The 22509-nt window shown below is 40.0% G+C and overlaps 1 protein-coding gene across 1 annotated transcript in view; it reads right to left on the reverse strand.

Annotated features, from left to right (window-relative positions):
* LOC135102470 (uncharacterized) overlaps positions 1–22509 on the reverse strand; it is a 62040-nt gene that overhangs the window by 21909 nt on the left and 17622 nt on the right. Inside the window, exons 5-6 of the mRNA XM_064007785.1 lie at positions 20482–20610; positions 19551–19665 (exon numbers count right to left, since the gene is read on the reverse strand). Of these exons, the coding sequence (XP_063863855.1) occupies positions 19551–19665; positions 20482–20610 (244 nt within the window). The remainder of the gene's footprint in view (positions 1–19550; positions 19666–20481; positions 20611–22509) is intronic.

Below are 22509 nucleotides of genomic sequence, written 5' to 3' on the forward strand. Positions count from 1 at the left end.
AACACGCGGAAAGATGACGACCAGGTGAAGAAGGAACAGGAAGTTGGAGAGCGAAAGAAGAGCACAAGTAGAATGATCTAGAGACGAACAAGAGAACATGAACACAGGAAAATGAAACGTAACTGATGGAGCTTTGTTATAGAGGGAGAGGAAAATGGAGAACGAGGCAGACAATGCGAGGAAAGCTACTGATACACGTGGAAAAGAGGAAATAGTGAGGAAAAATGATAAGGGGAAGAAAGGAAGGGTTGGGAAAAATAACGGCGCGATGAAATGGAAGGCGTAACAAAAATAAACAAAACCCATATAGGATAAAGGAGGGAAAATGAAAAGAGAGGAAATAGAAGAGGGAGTAAAAAGGAATGGAAATAGCAAAATGAAAGAAAACAGCAGTAGGTGACAGGCGAGTGTGGGAGGAATATGTGCGAGGAGAAGGGTAAGTAAGGAAGGGTGTCAAAGGGGATGGGAGTGAGAGGGGGCGTTGAGAGAAGTAGAGGTGTAAAGAGGGAGTGGGGGTCGGAGGGGGCGTGTCACCTCTGTCCAAATATTTACACAACGTCCCGCCAAAGGCACCGAGCTGTCAAGTGTCACAATCATGGGCTGTACGAGGCCATTATGGAAGTAAATATTCAAGCAGGAGAGCGTGACACTTCGGTTAAGGATAATATTGACGTGGGTGTGAAATTAAACGATTTACTTATTCTCGTTTTCTTATTCCCATCGTTACGGATTCGATAACAATTACCCTCATTACCATCTATATTAACATAATTATCATTACTACCACTACTACTACTACTACTACTACTACTACTACTACATACTAAGAATAATACTAAAAAAATTTAACGATTTCAGAGATCTTAAAGTAAATGAGTGTGAGTGTGTGTGTGTGTGTGTGTGTGTGTGTGTGTGTGTGTGTGTGTGTGTGTGTGTGTGCACTTACCCTGAACCCTCTAAAGGTCATGCACCTCACAAAGAATGAGGCGGCACCTGTGTAGTGTCTCCTATATGACACACACACACACACACACACACACACACACACACCGTTATCTTCCCATCTTACTCATCACAGTAGCTCTGGTATCACTAGCGTGTGTGTGTGTGTGTGTGTGTGTGTGTGTGTGTGTGTGTGTGTGTGTGTGTGTGTGTGTGTGTGTGTGTGTGTGTGTGTGTGTGTGTGTGTGTGTGTGTAGTAAGAAATATCTCAGCGAATATACGTAAAAGAAATTCTGCTCTTAAAAGTCACTTCCCTAAAAACTTCTTGATATTGGAGGAATTCCAGACAAAAATATGGAGGGCGGAGAGAGAGAGAGAGAGAGAGAGAGAGAGAGAGAGAGAGAGAGAGAGAGAGAGAGAGAGAGAGAGAGAGAGGTGCACTCATGTACGAAGAACAGGGAAATGGACAGAAAGGGAGGGAAAGATGAACGAAGAAAATACTGGTGATTGAAGCGCGAAAGGAAAGATGAACAAAGGAAATTCTGGTGATTGAAACGAGAAGGGAAATGAAAAGTTACGATGAATAAAAACAATATACACAAACATAAAAAAAGAAAGGTCAGTGAAGAAGAAAGACATACGAAACATTATGCAGGAAGAATATAAAAAAAAAGGGAAGGAAAATGGTGGAGAGTAGGATATAAACTGACAGATGGATGATATAAAAAAAATACCCAAAATTCAAAAGAGAAAACTAAACAATAACCCAGCAAAAAAAAAGAAAACGGAGCAAACATCACTGGAATTCAGAAAAAAATAAACCAAACCAAGAAAAAAAATACACAAACGAAATAAGAAAAGAACGCAATGAAAAAAAGGGTATAAAGAAAACTAAATACAATTACTAGACATGAAAGGGAATAAAAAGGAAAAATAAATACGACAGGAGGAATGAATAAAAAAAATAATTATCGATACAATTTGGAGACAAGTGAGAGACGCGAGAGGGGAGCCTGCTGCGTGAGGGCAGTGAGAGGCGCGGCAGACAGCCATTGCAAGAGAGAGAATGGGAGAGGCGATGCGGGGTGACGTCTAAGAGAGAGAGAGAGAGAGAGAGAGAGAGGAGTAAAGGGGAAAGACTGCAGAAGGAATGAGTCTTATTGGATTCTGTTCTCTCGTAAATCAAGTGACAATGGGGTTACTGGTATGATCCTATCCACACACACACACACACACACACACACACACACACACACACACACACACACGAGATCTATAACACTATCACCGCAAGAGGAAAGAAAGCAAGTAAGGTGTTGGTGTTTAGCAATAGAAAGACAACAACAAAGACTTCTGAGGTAATTCATGGGATATGGCAACACTTTCTTCTATTACTTCCTTGTGTGTGTGTGTGTGTGTGTGTGTGTGTGTGTGTGTGTGTGTGTGTATGTGTAGGAATGGACATGCGCGCGACACAGGTATTCACACAGTTGGCTAAACGGGAACATGGCACTAAAAATTTGCATCGACAACCGCCCCCCCCCCGTGGTCAGTGGACAGGGAAACGACCAGCGGGAAGAGTGTAGCAGCAGTTGTCACACGCACATACACGCACTGAGCAGCTTACACGCACCGGCAAGGCAACACAAGGACAGAACACTGCAATACAAGTCGGCACAACACGGTAAATGTGTTTCAGTTTGCAACAATAGGCTAAAGAGAGAGAGAGCAGCTTCCGCCTCATTGCAAAAACAAGATATCCGTGAAAACACCGACATAATTCTACTCGACGCATTGCCCGCACTTCATTTACAAAACACACCAGCAAAAACAGAAAAATACACCAGTTTTCACGCCACTGCAGCATGAAACACCTGCAATTCACAATTCAGCCCAGTATCCCCATGTTTCTAGACCAACACCTGGGCACTGCAACACAAACAGTAACTTCCAGGCAATACAGTTCATAAGATAGAGTGTTCCCCTCGAGAAATAAACTCTCAAACACACATACATACACACACGAACACGAACACAAACAACCACTAAATCCATGAAACAACAGAAGCAATACAACAAGACACACACATACACACACACAGGCAACAACACAAAAGACTGTTCCAATATTCGAAAGCCCCTCAGCCTCAGCCTCAGTTACAGGGACACCCCACAGGCAGCAAAATAGCACAACAGCTACATACGTCACCAGAATTCTCCCCGGACAAGAGGCCACGTCAACAGGACTACAACAACACAAGAGGAAGTGGCAATTATGGTTTTCTTTGCAGTGACAGCGCGGCCTTGTGTGTATGAAGCAGATATGTGAAGATTAGGGGAGTGATGAACGAGGAGATAAAGGCCGGAGGAAGGAATAAACATAAAGGAGAAGAAAGGGAGGGTAACGGAACGAAATATAAAGGGAATGTGGGAAGAGAGAAAGATGGTAATGGAGGAGAAAGAAAGGAGGCGTAAGGCAAAGAGAAGGAAAGAGCATCATGGTGCGTGGAGGAGCACTAAGACAGGAAATGCGTGAACTGTGACTAAAGTAGGTGCATTAAAGTGTCTTGCTCCAGAGAGAGAGAGAGAGAGAGAGAGAGAGAGAGAGAGAGAGAGAGAGAGAGAGAAAGAGAGAGAGAGACTATATTTATACAAACATATATATATTTACTTATATCCATACACAAAAACAGAATGACACTAAGGCGTAAGACATTAAAAACAACAACACAAAAGCAGAGACACGCACAGACAAACTGACAGACAATCACACAGACAGGCAGACAGAAATAACAGAGACTAAGACAAATAAATATACACAATAGATAGAGAAAAACAGACAAATAAAGACAAAACTAGAGAGAGAGAGAGAGAGAGAGAGAGAGAGAGAGAGAGAGAGAGAGAGAGAGAGAGAGAGAGAGAGAGAGAGAGAGAGAGAGAGAGAGAGAGAGAGAGAGAGAGTCATTTTCATCTCACACACACAAACTGACAGAAAACCACACGGACAGGGAGAGAGAAACACAGACCGAGACAAATAAAGAGATAAATTGACAAAGACAAACAGACAAACAGATACACATACAGGGAGACAGAGGCACAGAGGCAGTCATTTCCATCTCATATCCTGTACAATTTCCACGAAACATTTCTTTGCTAACAATATATTATCATACATTATAAGGCTGTGTGTGTGTGTGTGTGTGTGTGTGTGTGTGTGTGTGTGTGTGTGTGTGTGTGTGTGTGTGTGTGTGTGTGTGTGAGAGAGATGGGGAAGAGCGTTAATGTAAATTGGAATATTTATTAGATTTTCCTGACTGGCAAGATTTTCCCTCTCTCTTTTTATTGCCTTTTTAATCATTAATAAAACATTTGAGAGAGAGAGAGAGAGAGAGAGAGAGAGAGAGAGAGAGAGAGAGAGAGAGAGAGAGAGAGAGAGAGAGAGAGAGAGAGAGAGAGAGAGAGAGAGAGAAAGCGAGCGTTTCCCTTTAATTACCGAGCAGAAAAACCAACTCATTAATTTCGCAACGCTGCTCGCAATTAAATAACTTAAAATTCTAACAAGAACACCCACGAACACATTACCCATAAAGCCTGTGTTTCCACGAAGACATGCCCCTGTGACAAGTATTACCTGCATAAAATCAGCTTGTAATAATTATTTTGAGTATCCTGCACTAAATATTGCAAGAAACAGTTTGCTTCGCTTAAACATTCTTGTTGTCTTGAATGTTTTTGCTTAATTCGCTTCATTTAGTTTTAATGAGACAGTACGAAAAAAAAAAGGTAATAATTTAACAAAGTGTTTGTAGTAAATATTAAGGATTTTTGGATGAAAGAATTTGGCTTCCTTTAGTTCAATGTTCTTACATCTCTGTAATATTCTTTGCTTGAAAAACGTAGCTCTATAAAGTCTATTTATAAGAAACATCTAAGTATCAGGCTTCAAATATCAGATGAATCGCGTTTGCTTTACTAAAATATTTTCACTTTTGATATATTTGCCTAACTCTCAATGACTCTTCAGTAAGACTAATGTCCGTTTTCTCAAACTTCTTAGCGTCTCCTCTCAAATTATCTTAACAGACTGCAGTAGAAAATATTGGAGTTATCAAGGATGCTTTCATGCTTCTAGTGACAATTTAACAAGAATTCTGCACCATGCATGGATAAACACTAATGAAAAACAAACTAATCATCTGAGACATTTAAAAACAATCCTGATGAGAGAATGAAGCGTTTAAAGAATACGAGACGAAGTGAAAAAATATGAGCAATAGTAACACTATCAGTCCATACAAATTATTATAAGTATCCATAAAATATCTGGCTTCCTTCATTTCAGACTTAATATCTTTGCTAAGATGAGAGAAAGAAGTTTTTAAGAATACGGGACGAAGTGTATGAGGAATAGTAACACCGTCAGTCCATACAAATTATTCCAAGTATCCATAAAAGATTGACTTCCTTCAGTTCATCTCCTGGCTTTCTTAATCCTACATATGTTTCCTAAGTGAAAGCTCTTAAGTGAAATGTACGAGTAGTAATATTTCGCAACAAAGAATTTGGTTTCCTCCACTTCAATGTACCTGCCTCTCTTAAATATCTTTCCTAAGTGAAAGTTCATAAGTGCAAAGTAGGAACAGTAGCAACGAGTAGTAACACTGTCAGGCTATAAGAATTATTCCAGGTATTTTGCATCAAAGAATTCGACTTCGTTCAGTTAATCTTCTTGCCTTAATATCTTTCCTCAACTTGCCTCATTTGTCCTCAATGAGCCTGCGACAGTTCCTTGTACGGGGCCTTAACAGCCCGTGATGCATAGCTCACTGCTCCTTTATGTTCAAGCGGCAATATTTCACACAATGGATGGCTAAGATTGCACGGGGAGTGGCGCTTTAAAAGTTCATGTTGTGACATGTTGCTGTGAAACTTAATAATATACTGATTTTATTCTCGAGTGAGCGTGGGTTGGATGTGCATTTTGCCTCTGCTTTAATTAAAGTTTCTTCATTTTAGCAGCTTTTTGCAACATGTTCAGAGCAAAAAAAAATTATCCTTTACTGAGTTTTATGTAAGATTTTTCAAGGTAAACATAATTAAGGCTGTGTGTGTGTGTGTGTGTGTGTGTGTGTGTGTGTGTGTGTGTGTGTGTGTGTGTGTGTGTGTGTGTGTGTGTGTGTGTGTGTGTGTGCGCGCGCGCGTGTGTGTGTGTGTGTGTGTGTCTAGAGATTAGCCACTTGACATGCATTCTCATCTACCTCCTCCTCCTCCTCCTCCTCCTCCTCCTCCTCCTCCTCGATTCGCTGCGAGCACTAGATGATAAAATAATATTCATGGCTTCCTACCACACACACCACCTTTCCTGTGATTTCATTCCTGTATTTCTTTGCCCTTTCCATTGTATTCCCTTCCATTAACATTATCATTAGATCTGATATAATTTTTAATATGTATTATTTTAACTCATCACAGTCAACATTTTCTAGCTTTACATACTGCGCTCTACGTACTGAATGGTGTAATAGCCAAAATATAACACTGAAAAATCAATAAAGTCGTGAAACAAGTGATTATTAATGGAAAATATAAAGAGTACACACACACACACACACACACACACACACACACACACACACACCACCGAGGAAAGTTAACGAAAAAGTGTTAATAGTTCCATTTCTTCAACGTCTCGTATTTATAACCCTTCTAAAAAAAAAAATTCGCATAGTCAGTTAATATATGGAAATCAAAAAGCTGAATCAACAAAGCACGTGTCATTCTTACGGTCTCACTTCTTGGGGTGTCAGTAGATCAACAAGTAAAAGTTCAGCCGTGGCCAAAAGTGTTGCAGTCATTACCACTGTGCTCTGATTCCCCCTTGATCCTCTTTCGCTGCTGGATTTTTTTTTTTTTTTTTTTCGTGATCACCTACAACGTTTAAGATTTACTGGATTTTATTTATATTTCATTCTTTCAAATAGTTGGATCCTCAAAAAAATTGAAAATCACTTCTTATTCTTTCTTTTACTGTGTGCCCATTCAAGATTTTTTTTTTTACAGCGGTCTGGATGCTAACTAGAGAAAATCAAAGAAGTACGGGTGTTAAATTCTATGACATGCTCCTAATCAATCAAGCTTTATAAGGAAACTAAAAATTAAATAACCCAATATTGCTCTAATCAATAAGAAATCCAACTTTGTAAGGAGATCAAACATAGTCATTTAATACATCTCCAATCAATCAATACAGCTGTGCAAGGAGACTATTAGTATATAAGAGGGCCAAGGATCGAAGGAATATACAACACAGTGGAAGTGAATGGGACAGATTACTTGACTTCTGACCATACCTGCACCATTCACTGAACCTCCATACCACAACACAGGAAATATATAAAGGAAGAAGACCATTACCGGCAACTTAACACTGTCCAAACTTCTGCAGCTTCTCACTCCCAACTAATTACAGAACACATGTAGCACGAGACAGAACCACAGATAGATCAATTATAACTTACAAATAGGATAAATTAGCGAATATTCTCTCTCTCTCTCTCTCTCTCTCTCTCTCTCTCTCTCTCTCTCTCTCTCTCTCTCTCTCTCTCTCTCTCTCTCTCTCTCTCTCTTCCCCTCCTCAAGAATGCTTGCGGAATTAAAAGAAGCGCAGGGAGAAGAGGAATGCATAAATGAAGGCAGGAGACTTGAGGAAACTGAAAGCATGAGAGAGAGAGAGAGAGAGAGAGAGAGAGAGAGAGAGAGAGAGAGAGAGAGAGAGAGAGAGAGAGAGAGAGAGAGAGAGAGAGAGAGAGAGAGAATCTAATGGACCGATAAATGATAAAAGGGAACGGAAAGCGAAGGTGAAAAAAAAAAAAAATATATATATATATATATATATATATATATATATATATATATATATATATATATATATATATATATATATATATATATATATATAACATGAATAAGAATATATGAAGTTGGTTTACTAAAAGTTCTGAAATAAGAATGGCTCTTTTTTTTTTCCGATGACATCAAATGAATGATCGGAAACAGACTGCCGATAATTATAATGGAAGGAAAACTACAGAGGAGATATCTGTACCCTTTGATTGCTTCCAAATGTTCCAGTTCTTTATTTTTTCTCTCTCTTCAGTCTCCTCTTCTTAATCGTTCTCATCTCCCTACTCTTGATTCTATTCATCTACCTCTTTTTCTTTTCTTCCTACTCCTCCTCCTCTTAGTCATTGTTCATTCTGCTTATTATTTTTCCTTTTTCCTCCTCCTCCTCCTCCTCCTCCTGTTTCTCTTATTTATGCTTCTCATCTTATTCCTTATTCTACTCAACATCTCTTTTTTTCCTCTTCTTCTTCCCTCTTTTCATTATTCTACTTCTACTCTTCATTCTACTCAGCCATTCCTTTCCTTTTCCTCTTCCTCCCCTTTCTCTGCATCGTTCTCGTCTTTCTACTACCCTTCCTTCTAATCACCCGTCTCTTTTAATCCCTTTCCTTCACTTCTTACCCTTTATCATTCTCATCCTCCTTACTCTTCATCCTTTTCATCCATCCCTTTCTCCTTCTCCAATTTTTCACGTGAAGCTAATCCTATCTTACGTCACAGAGAGAGAGCATGTAATCCATTCTTATTTCACACGCACACATACCCAAACACACACACACACACACACCGCCTGCAATTTTTTCCTTACGACGCCACGCACGCAAGTTGCAGTGGCTTCTTGCTCCACGCACAGCTTGCAATGCCTTCTTACTCCACACACGATGCATATAATCCCTTCTTAATGCACACACACACACACACAGCCTGTTATCCCTCTATTCCTCAGAGACTTGTAATCTTACGAGCAGGGGGAAATATGTTACAGGAGATGCCACAAAAATAGCTATAACTTGTAAAATACTTATGGGATGTCTTTTTTCTTACTGCCATAAAAAGGGCTTGGGAACACACGGGAGGGACGGAAAAGTATGACCAAGTAACGAATTAAGTGGTTATGGATGGATGGATGGATGGATGGATGGATGGATGGATGGATGGATGGATGGATGGATGGATGGATGGATGGATGGAAGGAAGGAAGGAAGGAAGGAAGGAAGGAAGGAAGGAAGGAAGGAAGGAAGGAAGGAAGGAAGGAAGGAAGGATGAATGAATGAATGAATAAATAAATAAATAAATGATAAATAAATAAATAAATAAATAAATAAATAAATGAATGAATGGATGAATGGATGGATGGATGGATGGATGGATGGAAGAATGGATGGATGGAAAAAGGAAGGAAGGAAGGAAGGAAGGAAGGAAGGAAGGAAGGAAGGAAGGAAGGAAGGAAGGAAGGAAGGAAGGAAGGAAGAAAGAAAGGGGAAAGCTGGGAAAAAAAAATAAAAAGAAAGAAAAGAAAAAGAAAGTAAGCAAGAAAAAAAGAAAGAAAAGGAAAAGAGAAAAGAAAGAAGATGGAAACAAGATATACAAGACGGTTGATATGTAATTACAAATTATATTGGAGGATTAAGATACAAAAAAAAATTGAACATGAATCAAAGAAGAGATAAAAAGAATAAAAAAGGAGATAGAGTAAATCAATAAGAGAAGGAGGTATATTGGCGACACGTTCCTTCTCTTCCTCAATAATTTACACCACGACCCTGATGGCTTCCTCTTCCTTCCTTTCTTCCTTCCTTCCTTCCTTCCTTCCTTGCCCGCGGAACCACTCTGTCAATTCCTCTTCAATACGTTACCACCACATCAAACGACCCATCTCCCTCTTCCACTCCCTCTCCCTCTCTCTCTCTGTCTTGGTCGATGTTGCAGCCTCCTCGCCTCCTCGCTCACAAGACACCAATGCAATAACGAAAACAACTACTCGAGATCGTGAACAGGATATAAATACGAGGAGGCGGAGGCAGCCAGCAAGAGTACAATGCCCGCCACTCCAAGGCCCCGGCAGACCCCCAGGCGCCTGTCAAGAGGAGCCAGCCAGCCGTGGATGGTGTAAGAGGTGGGGATGCTTCCGCGCCACTCCCCATCGCCTCCGCTGCTGCACCGTCACTTCCACCGCTTCCTTCCTGAACACAACCCGACACTCAGAGGGAGGGGACTTGAGGCTGCTTCAACTAACACTGTGGTTTCTGTTTGTTTGTTTTCTTTTAGTTCTTTTTTCATCATCTTTATTATAATTTTTTTTTTTTTTTTGTCGTCTACTCGTCGCCTCTTCTTCCTCTTCTTGTTCTTGTTTTTTTTCTCGTCTTTCTTTTTTTCTTTTATCGTTCTGGCTTCCTTGCTTTTTTCCTTTTTCTTACCTTCTTTCTTTCTATCTCCCTTTTCTTCTCTCTCTTTCCGGGACATTTTACTTTTTTTTATCAAGTGAGACAGAATCAAATAACGCAAGAAACAAACTTTCCATGCTGCTAACACTTCCCTTCTACAACAATGTTGGAGAGAAAGAAAGCAACAAAAAATTAATTACCGGAAAAACAAAACAAAAGGAGGGAAGAATCAAATAAACGAGAAACTATTCCAAACTTTTCAATAACCCTCTCTCCTACCTACCAACTCCTGAAAAAAAAATAAAAAAATAAATAAAAACTTGTGTACAAAATGACCAGCATGCCATCATAATCTCGATAATCTCTCCCTTCTAACCACAGTTAATTAAATACCACAGAGAAGGCCCAGAATTCCTTAACCCTTCCATGCAAAAATTACACAGACACATGGAATAACATACATACACAATTCACAACACTAAAGGCACTGTACAGACGTCCTTGCAAGCTACAAGCAGGGAAAGATTAAAAGAACAGATTTTTCCATGTCAAGCAGGTATAAGTAATGTTACCCTTTCATGCAATGAGTATACAGTCACACAGTTACATAAATACATAATTACAACACTAAAGCCACTGCACAAAATCTTTACGAGCTACAATCAAGAAAAGGAGATTAAAAGAAGACCATTTTCCATTTCTAGCCAGGATGATGTTACCCTTTCACGCAACAATTACATAGAATTACATCGACACGCAGACAAACGATTCACAGGACCACAGGCATTGTATAAAATCTTAAACTACAAGCAGGAAAAAAATAAAATAATATAATTTCCACGGTCTACCAAATACAATGTTTAGAGGTGGCGGTTAAACACAAAATCACCCAAACCTCTATGTGATTAAGGAAAGGTGCACCAGACAGCAGCGGAAAGGCGTTAGCCCCCAGGCACTCCTATCCCCTGCAAGCCCCAGGCGGGAGGAAGGGCCGACGCGGAACGAGGTTAAGGAGACACGGAGGGAAGCGCCAAGATGCAATAGTGAGGTGAATTCAATAAGCTCTCCGGACCCAATAAGTTAATTCTGATTACTGGACGGCAATTGGAAACCTCTTAATACAGCTTCCCTTTAATCAGTTTATGTTTTGTGTGGTAAAAAGTGCTAGAGAGAGAGAGAGAGAGAGAGAGAGAGAGAGAGAGAGAGAGAGAGAGAGAGAGAGAGAGAGAGAGAGAGAGAGAGAGAGAGAGAGAGAGAGGGAGAGAGTGATTGAGGAGGAGGCAACGAAATGTGACTTATGTAGTAATCTGGTGTGGGAGGAAAGATGATGATCTAAGAGAGAGAGAGAGAGAGAGAGAGAGAGAGAGAGAGAGAGAGAGAGAGAGAGAGAGAGAGAGAGAGAGAGAGAGAGAGAGAGAGAGAGAGAGAGAGAGAGAGAGAGAGAATGTAATGGTAATGGTGATCTGGTTTAAGAGAAGGAATGGTGAGTAGTGAGAGTGGAGATGCTGTATTTTCTGTGATCTCGTTAAAGAGGTGATGGTGTGAAAGAAGAGAGGGAGAGAAAATAGTGTGGTGACTGAGACCTGATACACGAATAAGAGGAATGAGAGTGTGAAGATGCTTGGAGATGAGACACAGGATCATGATGCGACAGAATATTAGTGTTTCGCTTATGTGGTTCGAAAATAACATGCATGACAGAACAGAATGATGCAGAGTGAGTGTGAACCTGCTGTGGAATGATGCTGTTAATATATAAAACACACCAAGACATAAGAGAATATTTCTTGAGTGTCCGTGAGGTGCAGAAGAGCGGGCATGAAGTGGCAAATGGAAAATGTCATAGAAACAGGAAAGCATTTTTCTCTCTGGTGTTTATGAAATGCATGGCGTGGGAAGATAAAGCTAAACAAGGCAACATCTTAACGGTAACGCACTGCTAACAACGTTGTGGAGGAAAAACAAGGTAAATACTCAGCAACAACGCTTTACACGCTGCAGCTCGGAACAAAATATACGTGTGTCTGCTGGAGCCTGCACGTGGTGGGCCTGAGGTGACACACTCTCAATTTATTACACCTCGGCACGGAAAAGGAAAAATACGCTGACCTGACTGCAGAATTCAATAAAATAGAATGGAGGATATGGAAAGGAACTATAAAAAGACAATACAAAATAGCAAGAGAAAATAAATGGTGTGATACAAAGTCATGAGTTGAGTAAGAGAGAATGAAAATTTTATGAAGCAAAACATTTCAAAAAGGTAAACTGAAGAAGACAGAGAACAATAAAATAAAACAAAAACGGAAGAACATGAAAGGATGAAAGAAATATATAAAACTGTTTATTACATCAAATTGAAGGGAAAAGAAAAATACGTGGACCTGACGAGCAGAATTCAATACAGCAGAACGAAGGATACAGCAGGAGAAAATAAAAGGGACAATACAAGGTCATGACAAAACGAACGAAGGAGAAAGCAGAAGGAAAGACTTTTAAATAGTGAAAAAAAAACAATTAAAAGTTGTGATGAGATGAGTGAGGGAGAGTGAAAAAATGTATAAAAAGAAGCATTTCAAACAGGTATACACTAAAGATGAAAGAGAACAATAAAATAAAACAGTAAGGGGGAAAAAAACATGAAAGGATGACATAGAAAACAATTTATGAAAAAAGAAACATGTGAGGATTTTAGAAGACAACTAATGATGAAAAGCTGTGCCCCGAAAGGAGAAAAACATGCACGAGACAAAAGAATAAAAGAACAAAAAAAAAAAAGAATGAAATAAGAGAAGGGAGGAGAAAGAAAGGAAAACAAAGTTGATGTAAAAAAAATAGAAAGAGAGGGAAGGGAGGATAACAATAGAAGATTAAGGGATAGAGAACATGAGGAGAACGAGGAGGACGAGGAGAAAAATGGAAAAGTATAAATAAAGAAAAACAATCTGACAAACAAAAGAACAAAGAATAAATGACCAAGGAAAAGGACAGGAAATACTAAAGTCGAGTGAATAGAAATAAATGAGGGGACAAAGCGAATAAGAAAGGGAAGAATGAGGAAGAGAAGGAAGAAAAGATAAGGAGACAGCCACTGAACAGTAAAGAGGCCCACAGCAGATGGCGCACCATTATTCAAGCTAACTTTAAACCTCTCTCTCTCTCTCTCTCTCTCTCTCTCTCTCTCTCTCTCTCTCTCTCTCTCTCTCTCTCTCTCTCTCTTAGTCTATCTGTCTATCTATCTATATAGCTATCTATATAGCTATCTATCTATATCTATCTCTCTCTCTCTCTCTCTCTCTCTCTCTCTCTCTCTCTCTCTCTCTCTCTCTCTCTCTCTCTCTCTGTTTCCCTTACACTTAAAAGCCTCTCCTTTTCACCTCTCTTTTCCATCCTTCCATCTTCTCTCTCGTCAGCCTTTCCGCTTCATTCTCACTAGCCATGTTTCCTTTCTCCTTCACATCGTTTTGTCCTCACTCCCACATTCCATTTTCAGCCTCTTGCACTTTCCTCCCTATACCTTTAAAACCATTTCATTTATAGACACCTTTTGAAAATGCTTTCCCTCCAGCACTTTGCCTTATCAACCGTCCACTCAGTTTGTATGCAAGGGGAAAACACCGAGTATATTCACGGAAGGTATGCTGGTAAACAGACTAATTACCTGGTTATTCCAACAGGTAAAGAGAAAGAAGTAACCTAAGCTTCTGACTCCATTAAGGGACTCACAAACACGGCCCTAAAGAATTACCTGCGTGCCTCCCCTCACCTGAATGACTCCAGCACACGAAGGGCGGATAAAGCGAGAGGGAGGAAAGGCAGGTGTGTCAGAGGCTTGTAAAATGGTTGAAATATGAAGTATGAAAAGTGGAAAATCGTGTATGAGACAAAGAACAACAAAGACAAGATAGATATAGAGGGAAGCAGATAGGGGGTTGTTGTCAAAGGTGTATCAAAGAGGAGGGTAAAAAGACTGGTGTGATATGAAACGTGGAAATTGAAGATACAATGTGATAGATGGACGGAGGAAGGGAGGAAGATAAAAATGGAAACAAATGCATATGTCCGTCTGTAAGCCGTAAAGTGAGGCAAAGGGGAGGAAGAAAATATTGAGAGGATGGGAATGGAAAACGTTAATTGAAAAGAGGACATGCAGAGGGAGAAAATACTGATGTGTAGATTCTAACTAAGGAAGATTAAAAGAATACATTTAGGTGGCGGGTTGTGGTGAGGGAAAGAAAAAGAGAGAGGGGATATTCTGTTGAGCTAAGGAAAGATGCCAGAAAAAGAAAAGAAGAAAAGTTAAGGACAAACTTGTCTGAAGAAAAGACGAAAGTTAAACAGCATTCACTATATGTATGAAAAGATAAAAAATTTAATACTATAAAGCCACTTGAGATGCCAGACACACACACACACACACACACACACACACACACAAACACACACAAAGGGAATACCAAACATACCAAACAGAATACAAATGAAATATTACAGGAAACTTCTCAATAACAAGTAAAATAAACACACAAGACAAATGCTCAAACAAACAACGATAAACTACCAGCACCATCATCAACACCACCACCACCACCACCGCCACGACCACCACAGCTTACATTATTCTTGCCAGGGAACCATAAAAAAGCAGCAGTAGCACCGGCAAGAGGGGAGGGACGAGGCACACCCTGGGAAGTTATTGACGAGGTGAGTGGAATGAAGAGCGTTGTACATCAAGACCCTAACATTATTGGCTCCCGGTCCCTTTAATTCTTCCGTCTTACATGAACACGTACGTACATAGTCCCGATATACTTGCACGCACTCATACATGCACACACACACACACACACACACACACACACACACACACGAAAGTACTCACGGATTTACGTCCTCCTAACACCTGGCGTTCTTGATTCTTACCTGTAAAGAGAAGAAAAGGAAAATCAGTAACATGAAAAACAACCTTTCTCTCACTGAATAATATGAATCTCTCTCTCTCTCTCTCTCTCTCTCTCTCTCTCTCTCTCTCTCTCTCTCTCTCTCTCTCTCTCTCTCTCTCTCTCTCTGGCCGGCATGAGAATCATTACTGAAATAAAATAATTACCCACACACAATACAAACACAAAGCGCGGCATTCTATATAAAACTAATTACCAAAAAGTCTTGAATTTTTACAAACATGAAAATAATGGATCGGGAGTTTTTTATGCTTTGCCGGTAGAATTTCATATTTCAATTAATTCTGCGGTGTGTGTGTGTGTGTGTGTGTGTGTGTGTGTGTGTGTGTGTGTGTGTGTGTGTGTGTGTGTGTGTGGGTGGGTGGGTGGATGTGTTTGTACATAGCACGTACTCTAATTGTTATAACAGAAATAAAACTCCCATAACACACCATCATTACCATCACCATCATCGCTATTAACATCAAAACTAATTCTATCATGACCACCACTATCATCACAACTACTACCATCATCACAACTACTACCATCACCACTACCATCACCAATACTTCCACCTCCTCTATCACCACCACCACCAGCACTACCACCATTACAGCTTAAATCGCCGGGCACATAATTCTCGCCACGAAATCAGGCAAAGCAGCAGCAGCACCGGCAGGAGAAGAGCGGCGCGGCACGGTGCGGGAAGATATTGATGGAAAGAGCGGAATGCAGCAGGAATACCACCACCTGGACATAAAACGACACTTAACCTAACGTAACCTAACCCAACATAACTTAACCTAACCTAACGTAACCTAACCTAACCTAACCTAACCCATCGTAACCTAACTTAACGTAACCGAACACTACACACACGGGAGAGAAAAATTAAGAAAACAAAGGGGTATTATCAGAGAAAAAATAGAAAAACCTACAGTTCCTTTACCAATAAACATGAAGGCAAAGGAAGACAGCGAGGAACTGACAAGAACATCAAGTAGAACACAGTACACAAGGGAGGATGATACTAGAACAAAGAGAAAATACCACGAAAAATAAAGGAAAAAAAAAGCTTACAATTCCTTCATTAATAAAGAAGAAGGAAGAACATAGGGAGCAATCCATGCCACATCCTCATTCTCGTTCACTAAATCCCCCTATGTTCCTAAACGCAAAGAAACACAAATAAAAAGAATATCTAAATGCTTCTGTTTGCACACACACAGACACACACACACACACACACACACACACACACACACACACACACACACACACACACACACACACACACAACAGAAATTCATGGAAAGAAAAGTCAATAACGTGAGGAAAGAAACGCGAAAGAACAAATACTAAAGAGAAAAGGAAGAAAGGCGGAAAAATAAACGTGGAAGAAAAAATATTGCAGAGAGAGAGAGAGAGAGAGAGAGAGAGAGAGAGAGAGAGAGAGAGAGAGAGAGAGAGAGAGCCGTAGAGCAGGAGACGCTAACGAATGTCCGGCGGAGGGAGGCAGCGGTCTTGATGGCATGGGGGTGGGTAGGGATGCTGCCAAGTGCACTACTAAGAGGGGCAAATAGATAACTGTGATAAATACCTGGATTGAACGAGAGTATTACTGAAGAACGTAACGCAAGTGAAATCCCATGAAAAGAATTAAGAGTGTGAAGGACAAAGTCTATAAATAACAATAAATGAATATATGAAGATTGTTCCTATAAATACCTGTTGAAAACGGGATATTACTGAGAATTATGACAATTGGAAGTCTATAAAAAAAGTGAGTATACTAGGAAGAAAAATTATGAATGTAAAGGAAAATATAAAACTAATAAGGAACAATACGTGAATAAATGAAGATTGTGTTTTTAGTTATCTGGGGAAAGGAGAATATTACCAAAGAACATGGCGGTGTATTCGGAGGAAACCCCATAAAGAAATTATTATATCATATATATTATATATATTATATTATATAAAGCCAATAAGTAATAATAAATTAGTAAAAAAATTGTTGTAATTATATATACTTGCAGGAAAAGAATATTACTGAGGAACATTACGCAAGCGGAAGCCCATGGAAAAAATGTAATATTGAAAAAAATACATGATAATGTAAATAATAATATAAAGCCAGTAAGTAATAATAAATTAGTAAATAACGATAGTTCTACCTGCAGAAAATGAGATTACTGAGAAACATCACGACGCAATTGGAAGTAAGCCCATGAAAAAGAAGTATGTAATAAAGGAAATAAATAAATAAAGACAGCTCTTTATAAATACCTGGAGAGAGCGAGGATATTAATGAGGAACGTGAGTGCAAGGACATGAAAAAGATATACTAACATATCATAACGAAAAATGAAGAATGTTAGAAATAAAAAGGCAACAAATAACAAGGAGAATAAATGAAGAAAAATAGTGACAACAATCTGGAGGAAACAAAGAAATTACTGAGAAAAACATGACGACGCAAGTGAAAGTAAGCACACGAGGAAGGAAATCACCAATATTCTCGTGAGAAAAATCATGACTAGGAATAATATATCGACAAAAAGAAGCAAACACTGAGCAAATGGAGGCAGGTGGTGATAAATACCTTAAAAAAACCACTATCATGAGGACACAAGTGAACATCAGCAGAGGAAAAAATGAGAAATTGTGGTGAAATATGAAGACAACGTGGTACTTACAATTCGAAACAGGCAATATAATAAATTATGATGAAAAGTGAGGACAGCATCATACATGAATATACAGGGGACCAGAAATAATAGATGAACAAATGCAGATACACACAATATACAAGGGAGGACGGAGAAGGAAGAGCAGACACAAGGACTGAATGACGACAGGTGAAAAATATACATGGGATAAGAGATAATAGATGAACGAATGCAGGTAGACATGGGTGATATACAACGGGAGAACAGAAGAGGAAGAGCAGAAACAAGGAATGAATGATGACAAGTAAGAATAGGCGAAGAGAACACAAGAATTTATGGAGGGAAGAATGTATTAAAGATGAGGATAGAGAAAGAACGAAAGAAAAAAAATGTGTGTATGTAAAATGTATATACGTGCAGAAAACAAAAGAAAAATACGCAATGACATGACATATTGGACTGCATGTGAACAAGATAGAAGTAGATTGAATTAATAACATGCGTCCAGTTTCAAAATGTTACAGTGGTTGAAAGCAGGAACCGTGAATGCATGGTGAAATAACGTAAACTAAATGCTAGATACATGAAAATACACCGGAAAATTTTGTGAGATAGAAAAATTTACTCTGAATAATAATTATAGTAACAATAATGATGATAATAATGATAATGATGACGATGACTATGAAGATGGTGATGATAATAATAATAATAATAATGATAATAATAATAATAATAATAATAATAATAATAATAATAATAATAATAATAATAATAATAACAATAACAACAACAACAACATTACAATAGTCATTATCTATTTCAAGATTATCCACTAATCAACACATTCCCACAGCTAATTAGGCCACGTACAGGTAACAGCAACATTCCATTACCCTTCCTTGCATACATAAAACGTGGCTCAACTCCCCTTCTTCAACTTCACGCTCAACCCCACCCGTCCCGACACCCGCCCAATAACCCATCTGCCACCCCCTCTACACACATCAATTATGCTTCAATGGGCCAACTGCTTCTTAATGAAAGGCATCTCTCTCTCCTGTTGTGTACATTGAATCAAAGGTTTCAATCTTCATAAGAGGTTCCATTTCCCAGAGATCTTAAAGCCACTTAACATTTGCCTTTGTTATCTCCATCTTTCTCTCTTGTACTTTATCTTCGTGCCTTCTGGTTCATCTTCTCTCACTCCTCTTCCTCCTCCTCCTCCTTTTTTTTTTCTGACACCACTTTACGTTCCCCTCTGTTATCTCCACCTGCCTCACTTCTCCTTTATCTTTCTTCTTTCTGGTTCATCTCCCTTCCCTCTTCTTCGTATTGTTAGTCTTTCTTTCCATGTTTATCTTCACCTATTCTGGTTTCTCTCGCTCTCGCTCTAGTAGTCGAAAGTTATCTAATTACTACCCGGAACATGGGTAAGCCTTCTAAAACACATCTCTGAAAATCCCAAACTTAACTGCAAACAGGAACTAAAAACTGAAGACACTTATTTTTGAGTGAGAAAACTTTAAACTTCTCTCTCTCTCTCTCTCTCTCTCTCTCTCTCTCTCTCTCTCTCTCTCTCTCTCTCTCTCTCTCTCTCTCTCTCTCTCTCTCTCTCTCTCTCTCTCTCTCTCTCTCTCTCTAATACAAAGAACCAGCTGCTAAAACTTACAGGCGCCGTAACTTCAATGTGATTAACAGCCAACACTCTCCAACTTGAACCTGCCCTTGTGTTAAGCCCTCGCCTCCTCTGCCCAGGTATTGATTCCACGCACCCCCACAAGAGCACAAGAAGGCATCAAGTATACATGGTTTCACTGCCTACAGGAAACAAACGGCTCTGGTGATCTTAAGACTATGGAAAAGAGAGACATCGAGAGGGACATAAGGTGAAGCTCGGAGTGTGAATGACGAATGACGAAGGGCGGGGTCGAGCTGCCACACCCACATCTGATCACTATCACTGCTACTACCACTGCCTCAGCTGACCACCTTTCAAAACCATCCCATCACCACCCACTTCGTTACTGCGACTCCACTTTTATTCTTCTTCTTTTTCCTCCTCTACTTCTTCTTCTTCTTCCTTATCCTCCTTCTCCTCCTCCAGCTGCACCTGCAATGTCTGCCGTCTAGCACAGAGTTTTCTTTTTGTCTATGTCGTCAATCTTCATTTATTGTAAAAGCGTTAAGGCGTGTTTCCGTAAGCTGTCACTTTAATGTCCGCTCGTCTGTTCTCTCTCTCTCTCTCTCTCTCTCTCTCTCTCTCTCTCTCTCTCTCTCTCTCTCTCTCTCTCTCTCTCTCTCTCTCTCTCTCTCTCTCTCTCTCTCTCTCTCTCTTCTTCTTCTTCCTTCTTTTTCTCTCTTGCTAGTACTTCCAATTCTCATTAGACTCACTCTCAAACCTCCTCCTCCACCTCCTCTTCCTCTTCCTCTTCCTCCTCCCCCTCCTCCTCCTCCTCCTCCTCCTCCTCCTCCTCCTCCTCCTCCTCCTCCTCCTCCTTTCCTCCTCCACCGCCCTACTGCTCCTGCTCCACTATCCTCCTACTCTTCCTACTGCTGCTGCTATTCCTCCTCCTCCTCCTCTCCACCCAGTAGGATCAATAGGGGACGGTACAAAAAGCAGTTTCCGCAGCCCACTCTCATGTCCAGCCCGGCCAGGCCCCCAAGAGCGGCTCCAGGTGTCTGCAGGGACGCAAAGGTAAACCCAGTAATTCTAGTGAACCAAGTGCAAATCCCCGGCTGGCACTTGCACACCTCTACCTGCAGCTGTTCCATTAGAGGGGGGAGAGGAAAGGAGCTGCCATTCTAAAGCGTAATTGAATGTTCACAAAAAAAAAAAGCCGGGAATGTAAACACTAAGGTAATCTGGTGAAAGTGTATGAAGTTAAACAATGAAAGGGGTAAAATAATATTGGTGTTATAAACGCAACTGTATCCTTACGAAATGGAAGAGAATTACGGCGATATCATCAAACAGAGGTACGGAATAAAAAGGCTGCAAAAAATGAATAAATAAGTAAATAAATGAATATATACGAGTAAATGAATTAAAAAAAACATGAAATAAAAAAAGCGCAAATCTCTCCAGCTATTTTTACTCTTTTTCTTCTTCCTTTTTGTGGTGCGACAATGAATCTCGGTTTTGCGATACTTGGTCGAACACCGACAAAAGTCTCCAATCCACTCGAGACACGGGAGAGAGAGAGAGAGAGAGAGAGAGAGAGAGAGAGAGAGAGAGAGAGAGAGAGAGAGAGAGAGAGAGAGAAGGGGGACAGGCAGGCAAGTGGGAGAAAGGCTGCTGAACACTACCAACTTCTCTCTCTCTCTCTCTCTCTCTCTCTCTCTCTCTCTCTCTCTCTCTCTCTCTCTCTCTCTCTCTCTCTCTCTCTCTCTCTCTCTCTCATCAGACCGAGCCTGTACTGTACCATAATTTACACACTATGTTATTGTATATATAAAAGGCCAATAAACATAACAGTATCTCTCTCTCTCTCTCTCTCTCTCTCTCTCTCTCTCTCTCTCTCTCTCTCTCTCTCTCTCTCTCTCTCTCTCTCTCTCATACACGTCAGTCTAACCACAAGCAACACAGCCTTCGGTCAGCTAAGAATCGACCCATTAAAGAAAAGTCCTGCGTGTGGGTTTAGTTAGCTGAGACACCTTATTTAAGTTTTCACGCAGAAACAGAAACTGGTTTTTTTTAAATTTTTTCAGTGTTTAAGGTGTTGTAGTAGTTGCTTTTATGAATTAATTTGCCTTCCATATACGCTTCAATACTAATTCATTTGTTTATTCCTCCCGGGTTCACTTTGGCTTTATTTAAGAGATGTGTAGGTCGTTGCGGTCGTTGCGTTTCTGCTGTTTACCCTCCCTGATCTCATTTATTCATTTATTTATTGAGGCGTTTTAGTAGTTTTTATAATTTGGCTTCATCGTACACTTCAATCTTAATTCAGCCATTGTTTGTACTTCCTCGTCTTATTTTACCTTTATTTAGGAGGTGTTTTAGCAGTTGCTTCTCTGGATTCATTTTCGACGCGTTCCCGTTGCTAAGCTTTAAAACTAATATCGCCACGCTTATGAATAATGTATCTGGCGTGTAGAAAAGCATGACATGTGGATAATACATGTATTTCAAATTTCACTTATTTATATAAAGAATATTCCTGCTCAGTTTATAAAAACTACTAGAACGCCTCAATAAATAAATGAATAAATAAGATCAGGGAGTGTAAACAACAGAGAGAGAGAGAGAGAGAGAGAGAGAGAGAGAGAGAGAGAGAGAGAGAGAGAGAGAGAGAGAGAGAGAGAGAGAGAGAGACAGACAGACAGACAGACAGACAGACAGACAGACAGACAGACAGACAGACAGACAGACAGACAGACAGACAGACAGACAGACAGACACAGGCAGGCAGACATATAGACAGACAGACAGACAGACAGACAGACAGACAGACAGACAGACAGACAGACAGACGGAAAGGAAAAAAGAAGTGAGAAGGAGTGGGGGAAGACAGACAGATAAAGAGAAAGAAACAGAAAGGTAGGAAGGCAGACAGACAGGCAAACAGAGAGGCAGGCAGGCAGGCAGGCAGGCGAGAGAAAAAAAAATGAGTAAGAGAAGGAGACGGACAGACAAAGACCAACATACAGACTCACAGACAC

This window comes from Scylla paramamosain, chromosome 7, assembly GCF_035594125.1.
Source record: "Scylla paramamosain isolate STU-SP2022 chromosome 7, ASM3559412v1, whole genome shotgun sequence".
NCBI lineage: Eukaryota > Metazoa > Arthropoda > Malacostraca > Decapoda > Portunidae > Scylla > Scylla paramamosain.